Source organism: Malus sylvestris, chromosome 5 (genome assembly GCF_916048215.2).
Source record: "Malus sylvestris chromosome 5, drMalSylv7.2, whole genome shotgun sequence".
NCBI lineage: Eukaryota > Viridiplantae > Streptophyta > Magnoliopsida > Rosales > Rosaceae > Malus > Malus sylvestris.
In genome coordinates, this window is record NC_062264.1 from 3,574,078 (window position 1) to 3,585,122 (window position 11,045).

An 11,045-nucleotide genomic window follows, 5' to 3' on the forward strand; every position below is an offset into this window, starting at 1 on the left:
TAAAATTTTCCTTAAATACCTCCCATTCGGCTGCCCTTTCAGGTGCCATGTGCCTCGACTGATTTATCCACCACGCAGCTGGCTCACGGCCCAAAAACCAGGTGGTAGTCTCCACCCATCTATTAGCTGGCAGGTTTCCCTGACTTTGCATCACTTGAAAGGTCTGCTCAATTCGATCCAACCACTTTTCTGCCCCTTCATAACCTTCATTTCCCTCAAAGGTTTCCAATTTCAGATTATACATCGTCTCTACGGGCGTTCTCTGAGGAGGACGGATATTAGCCTGAAAAGCTTGAGCCATTGCTGCCCCTAACTGAGTTATATCGGGGAAATTAGGCTCAGCAGCACGGCGAGGATCTCTACAAGGCGGCATAATTCTGACAGAAAACATAACAAAATCAATAGAAGAACTCATTAGTTATACAGGACTGCAACCTATGCTCTGATACCAAACTGACACACCCTAACCCGAAGACTAGGACGTGCTGGCCGTCACGTAAGTGTGACGTAACCATAACGCAAGCGGAAACGATTTAATAATAAAATACGAGTCAACGAAAACCACTAATTTCAGTTATTTACAACCTAGCATTCTATGTGCATAAGAGTGTACTAAACACACATAAACAGAGCATAAGCATCTAGGTGCAGTCAAGTAGGAACATAACTATTTTACAACACCCTCAGGTGAATCCTACATTTATTTAGTCTGTCAGAACGCCGAAGCAGTCCTCGTAGGCCACCAACGCCTCAACTATCAACTAGAACCTGGAGGGGCGAAAAACAGAAAACGTGAGTGGGCGAAAATCAATCTTTTCCAAATCATTTCATAAATCCACAATTATAACCCCTTTTTGGAAAACCTGTATACTTTCCCAGAAAAATAGTATATAGCATATATATCTCAACTGTCTCAATCATCAATCTTATAACAGATTCAATAAAGAATGTACCATGCCAATTTCAACAGTTTAGTATGAATGCATTAACATAATATAATCAGGTAAAAGAAATAATCAATCGTAGGCCCTCTAATAGCCCTGAACGATTGAACCTAGAGCTCAACATCTATCAATCTCACTCTCTGCCGGAGTCACTCCGCGTGACCTGTCCGGCCTTCTGCACATAAGTCGGAACTACCTAATGTAGTCTGAACGACTCATGGTAATATTCGCTCTAGTGCTTCTCTCATCAATCATCTGTATACAATAACCTAAGGTCACCCACCAGTCATAATCTCACTAACACTCTACGACTGGCCCGTCGTACCCACTCCGCGTGGACTGTACGACCAGCATCTACTTGGATCCAAGGCGAGCGTGCGATGCGGTGAATACTATAAGCACTAAACCATGGTGCAGGATATGAGCTCAATATATCATCATCATCATCATAATATTAATTAAATACTTACCTGTGCTTCCACAGCACCATCATACATATATGCATCATACGACAATTCATAATATCCATAATATTCTATGCATGGCAATCACATCATATTTCATTTCATTTCAATATACTTTTCATTTAAATTTGATTTCTGGGGAAATCGAGTATATAGGTATATATAAAAACAAATGCCCACTCACTGGTATGTCGCCGGGTCGTAACCCCCTTGACGCCCCTGGATGTGCTCGTCCTCGTTAAAAGTTCCACCTAGAAGTGAAATAACTTAAAACAATCATTTAACGCACATTTAACGCACCTAAACCAAACTAGGTAATTAATTCTTCATACGATGCTCAAATTGGGTATATAAATATACCAAAGTGACCTACACAACCTCAGGATCATCCCCATATTTTTAAAATAATTTTTGGAGTCCTCACGCGCCCCCACGCGCCTGACGTGGCACGGACCTACGCGCGGCCCACGCGCGGCCACGTGACATGCACACTGACGGCTACAGTGAACGGCGTTAGAGAATATTCCGTCAAATCCTAGTATATTCCGTTAAAAACTAACGGTTTCCGTTAAAGTTAACTAACGGCGTCGGAATATTCCGTCAAACTTGACGGAAGATTCCCTGTCTTCTCCGGCGAATCGCCGGTCGCCGGCGACTGTTCGCCGGTTTCTGGAAACTTTTCAAATCCACTATTCTCCTTCGTTTTTCAACCAATTTCTTCGAATTTTATACCAAAATGAAGCATTTAACAAGTACTATCACGTTGGAAGGGTTTTAGGGCCTAAAAACAACTAGATCATACCTTCCAAAATTCCTCAATTTCGGCCAAACTCGAACCCGACGATCCCGACGTCCATTTTGTTCAAACGAGGCACTCCGAGCCTCCTTAGGACTTCCTAAGACTCGTGGTGATCTTGCTTTAGCCTAAAACACAACCAATTTTAAGTTCGTGAACAGTGTCAATTCACGGGGTGTTTTGAAACTAGGATTTCAGAAATGAAACTTACCTGAAACTTATACCCCCGTGCTCGTGAAGTTCCCAAGATCACGAAGATGATCTTAGATTGGACGTTGGTGCACGTTTGTGGTTGTTCTTGGTGTTTGTCCGAGAGCTTGAGAGAGTTCGAGAGTAAGAGAGAGAGAGAGTGTTTCTGAGGGAGAGATGAGGAAGAAAGAGGGAGAGAGACAACCTACGGGTTTTGGGGAAGGATTTCAGGAGGTGGGGATCCCACCTAAGTCCAATACAAAATTATTAGACCAAACAAATGTAAATCTAAACCCTAGTTTAAGATCTTAGTGTAAAACAAATACCAAATTTACGCACCTTAATCCCGTTTAAGGGCGTTTTTGTAATTTCACGTCCTCGGTATTTAGTAATTCTGGGACGGGCTGTGACATATACCTTTTAGGTTTGAAGTGTTTTTAAAAATTGGTCATGAGGTTTCCATTTTTTCAAACTGCACGTTTACACCTTTTGTCTATTTGAACGTCTAATTATCCATTAAATTGATGAGTTTTTGGGTCAATTTGGTACAAATGTGGCTATACATATCAACCCAATTATGTGTTCCACGCTCGCAAAGTTATCAATTTAATGAAGACTCAAAACATTTGTTAGACAAAAAACATAATTGATACAGTTCTAAAATCTCAAGGTGTAGTGTGAAAAAGTGAAATCTTATGGCCCAATTGACACAAAACGTTATGTGACAATTTACTTGAGTAGAAAAAAAAACTCGAGCATCATGATATTTTGATGTGAAAAAAAAAAACGCAAACGTTTGCTTTTTTTTTTTAATTTTTTTTTTAACAAACGATATTATCTACACTAAGGTGGAAGAAGATGAAGCTTAGCCTTACAATAAGCTAATAATAATATAGTTCAAATTCGTCTTTGACGAGAATCGAACCTAAGACCTCTTACTTACTAATAAAGAATGGTAAGCCTTTCTCTATTGCCCCAAAAAAAGAGAGTAGTCATTGTCTCATTTGACGGATTGAAATAACGGAGTTTAGTCTCCGATTAAACCAAGGGGAGCATGAGTGCAATTTGACTCACTCCTTAACTTGGCAAAGCAATCCGGCCGGTCCAAGTGTACTGATGATCCGCGTGGCAAAATCCCTGCTAAACTGCCGAAGGGAACCAATGAGGCCTCCCGCAGCAAAATTACTCTAAAGAATAAACACGCGATCTGAGTCGTCGGCGAGTATCGACGTCAAAAACCACTCGCTGGAGCAAAGCAGGTCACTGAAAATAAATAAATAAAAATAAAAAAAAAACACGGAAGCTGAAGCTGTTGCGGGAAAAAGCTTGATCAGATTAGGGTTTCGCGAATTCGAATCGCCGAAAAGGTTCAATCAAGTTAGGGCTTTTATCAAAATTTTAGTTATAATTGCTTAGTTTGTTTGCTGAAATTTGGAAATTTGCAGGATAACTGAAATGGGGGACGGCCTATGGAACCGGCAGCAGCAGCAGCAGCATCAACTTGGTCCCTCTGGCGGCGTGCATAAACGACCTCGTTCTGACTACGGTACGTTCTCTGTGGCCGTGTCTCATAGTTATTTTCTTTAATTGGATGGAACTGTGATTGGATTTTTTGCATTATAGATTTAGTTGTCAAACAATTTAAATATGTGACCTTTTTTGTTTTTTATTCGAGCGATATTATAGTCTAATCGAAACTATGGGGAGTGGAGGATCTGAACTTGGGTGTAAAGAGGGAGCACACTGCTCAAGTGTTAGCTCGAAGTCTGATTTTTGTGCCATAAGTGTTTTTGCTTTAGTAGTTCTTGATGGGTTTTAGGGTTTCACTGTAAAATTATGTTCAAAATGGTGAATTTTGTGTGTAGAGTATCTATCGTTGACAAAGATTCCAGTTCGGTTGTCTGATGACTCTGCTTGTTTTTATCTCCAATTATTCCTGCAGATATGCAGTTTCTGGTTTTGTAGCTAGGTGCCTTCTTTTCTTTTCCTTTTTTTGAAAAAAAATGAAAAATGTTTGCTTCTGTTTTTATTCTTACATCTTCAGGTACTTCATGAAGTATATAATATAGTTTAGCCTTTTTGTTACACTTGCTACAATTGGGGTGAACAGTCATACTTGTATGATTCCATATCATAATGTATCTTTCAAGAAAGCTTTACTAGCAGATGATTTCTGTCGTTATTTTCTTTGTAACCAAATCACAGTTTGTCGCTCTTATGTTTCTTTCAGTCCATACTGAATAAGCTGAACCCAAGAAAACCTGGTTCAGTGTGGTTGTTGAGACCTATGTGCAAAATGAAAAGTACTACATTACACGGTACTTAAGAATGGGTATTTTCCCCAACCCAACCAAATCCCAAACCTCTAAAATGATATCAAGTAGATTCTTCCCTTTATGTGCGGCCAGTCTTCCAATCTAATGCTATTTTTCAATAATGATGGTAATAAGATTCCCCATACATATTTATGATGCATATTATTGATATAAATTTTGATAACCAAATCCCCTTTTTTTGTTGATTTAGTTATTTGTCTGTTGAATAGTTCTTGTTATAAATTCATAGTCACGATCAAAAGCATAGCCTTGTATAGTCTTATGTAGATGTTTCGATTGGTATGTTTTCTTTGTACTTTTGAACCTTGAAAGCAGTTTTACTAGTTCATCACCACCTTGTTTGTTAACTGCTAGATGAGGTATATTCTACATCCCCCTATTACTTCTCAACTGGTTTCTTGATTTATGTTCTTTCATTTCTTCTTTTTATGCCTTTTCTCTTGTTCAATAGTTGTAATATTTACAGCTGAATTATGTCTGTTTGTTAATGTTTTCTCAGTGTCTTGCCTTTTTCATAAAGGGTAAAATATGCGTTCCGTGCATTAATTTTGTCAAGGATCTCAACTTTTATTTTTCAAGTTAGGAAACAACTTTTCCCCAATTTATTTTGTTTTCAGGGGAAATGTGAAACATGGTGAATAGTTAGAAACACAGATAGGAACCTTTCAACTGGAATGAGTATCTCAGTCTTCCTCAGAGCATCTGTTGTTGGCCCTCACTTTTAACGTTTGTCGCCTCTCTCTGCTTTTCTTTCTCCTTTGTATCTCGTCTCTCACACTCTCTCTACACCCTAAAAACCTGCACTCCAGCCCCACTCCCAAAGCCTGTCTGAGAGCCATTCTTCGAAACCAATATGTGGACCCTCTTCTTCTTCAACACTCCCCCCCCCCCCCTCTCTCTCTCTCCCTCTCTCCCTTCTCAATGTTGTCATCTCTGTCTCAGATGTGAAACCATTTGGTTGTGGATAATAAGTTTGATGTGAATAATTCTTACGTGATAAATTTGAATGATAGAATTTGGTATCATTTCAAGTTAAATGGAGTCGACAAGAATTTTGTTGAACTTGTGGAGAAATGGAAGATGCTACTTGTATCAGATATAGAGCTGATATTGGATATTTGACATTGCTTTATTTCATTGTATCAGTTTCTTTGTGGTGTCGAAATGGTTATGGTACTTGTATGGCATATAGAGCTGATGTTGGATGTTTGATGTTGCTTTATTTTGTTGTATCAGTTTCTTTTTGGTGTTGGAATGGTTATACTGTACTTGTATCTGTTTCTTTATCTCTTCTTTTGGTGATGCTTTATATTACTTTATTTTATTTTTAAATCTGGAATGGTTATACTGTACTTGTATTGGGTGTATATTTGGTGTTGGATGTTTGATTGATATGAATGTTCCAGTTAAAAGGCTCTAACTCACAATGGTTTTGGTTAGATTTGCTACGTCCATGGGATAAGTCAATTTCACTTTTGTGCCATTTAAAGGGGCTCTAACTCACAATAAATGTTTGGTTCATCCGCACGTCTTGTCAAAATGCATTAACATTGGTTATGTGTTTGGTTATAATACTTAGTTGAAGCTAATTTTCAAATATTGCTGCTTAATTGCAAATTCTGTAATTCAATCCTTTCTCATACTAACAATGAATTCATTTTCACTGTTTTTGTTTTAAGAAATAGTTTTCAAACTATTCTACCAGACGCATTCTCTAATGTTAAAATGCAAAAATATTATCTTGTTTTCATTTTTTGAAAACGTTTTATGCAGATGGTTTTGGAAAACATCACCAGACAGGTCCTTACTTTTCTGTATTGTCAACCTGTCTTCAGGTCAAGAGATGCATGGTTATTTTGCACGAGAGGATGATATTGGCGGTCCTAGGACTGTAAAGGATAGCAGATCAATCGGATCAGCATATGACCGCTATCTTCAGAATGCGGTGACTTTCTTAAGCATTTGAAACTATGCTTATTATTCATTGTGATACAGCTCCCTGTTTTTGTATTTGTACCAAAACATTATCCTACTTTCTTTTAAAGGAAATGCCTTCGTACACTTCTGGAGAAGCGAGTACTTTTGGTGGAGCTGGAATGGGAAGGGCTGTTGGTGGTGGAATGTCAGGTCCTCCAATGGCTGATCATTCTATGAGGGGTCGTCCTGGAGCTATGTCTTCTGATCTACTAACAAATGGTCGAAATATGAATCTTGCTAATCAGCTCCCAGTAGATGCAACGGCTAGGCCTGGACGTGAAACAGTTCCTTTGCCTCTGGATGCATCCAGCACTTTATATGTTGAAGGACTTCCTCCTGACAGCACAAGGAGGGAAGTAGCTCGTATCCTTTATGATCTTTCTATTATGCTTAAGAGTTAGTGCATTTTGCTGTTTCCAATCTTATTGCTTAACCCAATAAATTTTCCATCGCTGATCCTTTACATTACTCCAAGATATCTTTCGTCCTTTTGTGGGATACAAAGCAGTGAGGCTTGTGAGCAAAGAGTCCAAACATGTATGTGGGGGAGGATTATTGTAAACAATTACTTTTCTTAGTCATTCTGTTTTTATTGTTCACTCTGACTTGAGATTCTTGTTGTGCTACTTGATTTGACTTTTGGGAAGTTTATAATCTGTCTTCACACTAATATTCCGGTTTGTCCATAATGCAGCGTGGTGGGGACCCTCTTATTCTTTGTTTTGTGGATTTTGAAAATCCAGCCTGTGCAGCAACTGCTATGAGTGCGTTGCAAGGTGATTGCTTTTTCTTGTCATCAACCTTGGTGGCTATCAGTTTCAAAGAAAGCTTGTTTCTTCCTTTTGTTTTTATTTGTTTCCTTTATAACTTTGTAACTGCTATTTCAATGGTACCTTATTCAATCATGTAAATGGTAAATTTATGCTAGAATTCTTCATGCATAGCCAGGTGTAAAGAGGATGAGGCAGTTCACAAAAATGTTATAGATGGTTTCTTGTAATTTAAGATTGGAGTTTATGATACCTCTACACTCTAGATCCTGTAGAACTAGCTTGCGTTGCTCATTATAATTTCCCATGCTAGTGGTTTTTGAAATGCTGGAAGATGCTGACATTTGTGTTGCTTTCGCAGGTTATGAAATGGACGAACACGCTCCAGATTCTAATTACTTGCGGCTGCAGTTTTCTCGGTTCCCAGGTCCCAGGTCTGGACCTGGACGTAACAAGAGGTGATAGGCATTAGGTAATGAGAAACATCTGTGTTGACGTAATCAAGATTATATTAGCTCTTATACATTCCATATATATTCTCCTTTCTGTAGTGGTAACCACATTGTACCCAGAATATACAATGTTAATTGCTCAGGCTTGGGCACACACTAACTGTAAGTACTTGTTATGCACGCTGTTGTTTCCAGGTAGTGAATTCAGATAGTTTTATAGTAGTTCTATTTAACGGAGATCTGATTTTGCATTTCCATGGTCTACGAAATTTACTGAAGGAATGTTTTTAATTCTGAATATCTTCTTCTCTTTGACGAAATTTACTGAAGGAATGTTTTTAATTCTGAATATCTTCTTCTCTTTGACAATATACCATGTATAGACTACCGCAAAATTAGTAGAGATAGTTTCCATACAGATTGTTTCCATATTCTGGAGGACTTCCATCGCCGGAGTATCTTGCCACCATAGTGTCCCGTGCCAATGACATAATGTGTTGTGGAGACACTTCAAATGGCACTGCATCATTGGCACTAGGCACGTGTTGTACCTGTCCCATGAAAGTTGCTCTCCATATTTAGAAGCGGGAATCATTCTTGGGGATGGAGATACATATGAAGAAGAATAAAACCCTAATCAAAGGGGTGAAATCTTCCACATTTGATCACCAAATTAGGTGGCTTAAGCATTTAAGTGCAACATGAAATGAACTGCCTCCGTACAAGAGTAGTTAGAAGCAATCTGGATGTTGCAATCCTAATGGGCCAAGAGTTGGATTATAGAACTAGAAATGCTTGTAGTCTTATAGAAGTGGCTAGCTGCCGAGGCACAATCCCCTTGAAAACTAGTGGTTTTTTAGCATGATTTGCAGGCTTCCGTTATAGATATTGTATGGGAAGTGATTTCCCAACTCTCTTTCTTACCTCGTACAACTCCCTTTTTTCTTAGGTTTAGGGTTGGATAAATTAAGGGAGAATCAATTAAAAGAACAAAAGGTGAATGCATAAGGAGAAAACGAATGAAACGTGAAATCTTCCACATTTGATCGCCAAATTACTGATGGAGATGCTGCTTTCTCCTTGTATTTAGGGTTGGATAAATCAAAAGAGAATTAAACGAAAGAAACAAAAGGTGAATAACGTGAATGCAGGAGGAGAAAACAGGAATGTGAAGATCACTACCCTATTTAATTTGTCTTTTATTGTAGGTTGCACTGGCTGTAGAACTGTAGAAGAGCAAAGACAGTGCATGATGAGAATAGACAGTGCATGGTGTCATGTCCATTGGTGTTAGAAATTTGATCCGAGTCTTTCCTTTTTGGACTACAGTGAAGGACTGAGGCTTATGCTATATCGTCCCTCCCAATGCTAAGCACTAGCTAGTGGGCTGCCGATTACATCACATGGGCTTTGAACTCTGTCTCAATTATTGCAAAAGACCTTTGCCTCTTCACTGAGAGCCTCTAACCCATAATCCTATGCTCCTAGAGCTAGAGCTTCTCCCCACCCTTCTTGGCATTAACACACAGCTGGGATATACTGTGTATCATCTTTCTCATCATGTGATTAATGATTCGTTTGATTGCTTTCTTCAAAAGGCACTTATACTATAACTGCTTTTGTTGTAAACACTTTGATTTTTTTTTTATTGAAAATCCAAAGTGTTACATAGAAAAAAAAACTTAAAAAGTGCATTCTGAAAGAGCATATGATAGGTGCTTCTCTAAAAAACACTATTACGAGCCAAAAGCACTTCTAAATTTTTTTTGCCAAGCACAACATAAAACGCTTTTGGCTTTTATAGAAGCAATCTCAAACAAGCCATAAGTAAAAAGAGGGTGCTATAGGCCACTAGACCCAAACGAAAGAGAAAACTAAAAGTGGACTTGGATTGTCTGCCCTCCTAGTTGTGGTGCCCTTCCATGCCCTCCTATTTTGTACGGTCACGGTTAAGCCACGTCAATATTTTATATTTTTATTATTTTTTGTCTTATTATCTTATTAAAAAATTAATATAAAATATTGGCGTGGCTTAACCGTGACCGCACAAAATAGGAGGGCATGGAAGGGCACCATAACTAAGAGGGCAGACAATCCAAGTCCACTAAAAGTGGGCAATGCATTGGTTTTCGATCTACCATCAAATTGGCATAGACTAGGATTCTCTTCCTTCCTCTTTCCATCCCCTCCTCTCACATTCTCTATTTTGTCTTTCTCTTTCTATAAAAACTTAATATAAGATGTTAACGTAGCTTAACCGTGATCGTTCAAATAAGAGGAGAGGGAAGGGGAGGGAAGGGGAGGGAAGAAAAGAGGGGAGAGAATCCTACTCCAATTGGCACAACATTCGGCATTGTTTTGCAAGGATGCTTTCTTCTTAGCATTGATTTACACACACTCTAGTATGTGGTATAAAACGAGCGAGGGTTTGGCTGGAGAACGAGTCTGAGTGGTTAATGCCATGTGGGCTGGAGCGTTTCATTTGGTGCCATTACTGCTTTTTGTGTTTCTATCATCCTTTTGGAACTGGAAGAAAAGTGGAGGGGAAAAGGTAGTTTAGGGCAAAAAGGATATTAAGTTTATAAACCAGGAAAATGGCTAAGCAATTATTTGGTGCCAATGTGACCCTTACCAAAATATGGACTAGTTGTGGTAAAAAAGAAAAAGGCAAAAGGGGGTAACTGTAAATACAAATTGTACCAAAGTGTAAATTGTCCCACAGCTTGTCCAGGGACCAGATCATTGAGTTGTTGCTGCAAGCCTGCAAGGAGAAAGTTGTGGATTAGATAGACGCATCGTCTTCGTTTGGTATCATTCCAAGTCGTCCTGGGTGTTTCTTCTTCAATTTGGCCTCTTTCTTCCTTTGGATTTTTGAGCTCATGAGCAAATTGATTGTCGTTTTCCGTTTTCTGAAGACAAAATTTGACTGTTTGAAAAAACACTTTTTCATGAAAAATTAGTTTGAAGTCTATTCTACACCTAAATGGACATCAATCGTTAATTTTGTGTTAACTAAGAATGTATGTATGAATTCTTGTATTACGATTTAGTAATATCTCTCTCTATTTTGAAGTGAGAAACCTTAAATTTGATTCTCATAAATTACGAGTTCGAAAC

General features: G+C 38.6%; 1 protein-coding gene and 1 long non-coding RNA gene across 2 annotated transcripts; one reads left to right on the forward strand and one right to left on the reverse strand.

The window, feature by feature from the left end:
* Positions 1-488: 488 nt before the first annotated feature.
* On the reverse strand, positions 489-2,322 carry LOC126621034 (uncharacterized). The gene is made up of 3 exons (XR_007622774.1): positions 2,211-2,322; positions 1,593-1,659; positions 489-768 (listed from the first exon to the last, which is right to left on the reverse strand). It is a non-coding gene; the product is annotated as an uncharacterized LOC126621034 (long non-coding RNA).
* A 1,259-nt stretch (positions 2,323-3,581) lies between these two features.
* On the forward strand, positions 3,582-8,179 carry LOC126624447 (RNA-binding protein 2-like). Its single transcript, XM_050293509.1, has 7 exons — positions 3,582-3,760; positions 3,839-3,939; positions 6,565-6,674; positions 6,775-7,069; positions 7,182-7,243; positions 7,401-7,482; positions 7,838-8,179. The coding sequence occupies exons 2-7, from the start codon at positions 3,849-3,851 to the stop codon at positions 7,936-7,938; spliced, it is 741 nt and encodes a 246-aa protein (XP_050149466.1). The 5' UTR covers positions 3,582-3,760; positions 3,839-3,848; the 3' UTR covers positions 7,939-8,179.
* Positions 8,180-11,045: the final 2,866 nt, after the last annotated feature.

Bases quoted from the DNA above. Each gene is read 5' to 3' on its own strand.
- LOC126624447 (XM_050293509.1), top strand. From the start codon at position 3,849: ATGGGGGACGGCCTATGGAACCGGCAGCAGCAGCAGCAGCATCAACTT. The intron at 7,070-7,181 runs GTATCCTTTATG...CATTACTCCAAG, and splicing joins CACAAGGAGGGAAGTAGCTC to ATATCTTTCGTCCTTTTGTG. The intron at 7,244-7,400 runs GTATGTGGGGGA...TCCATAATGCAG, and splicing joins TGAGCAAAGAGTCCAAACAT to CGTGGTGGGGACCCTCTTAT.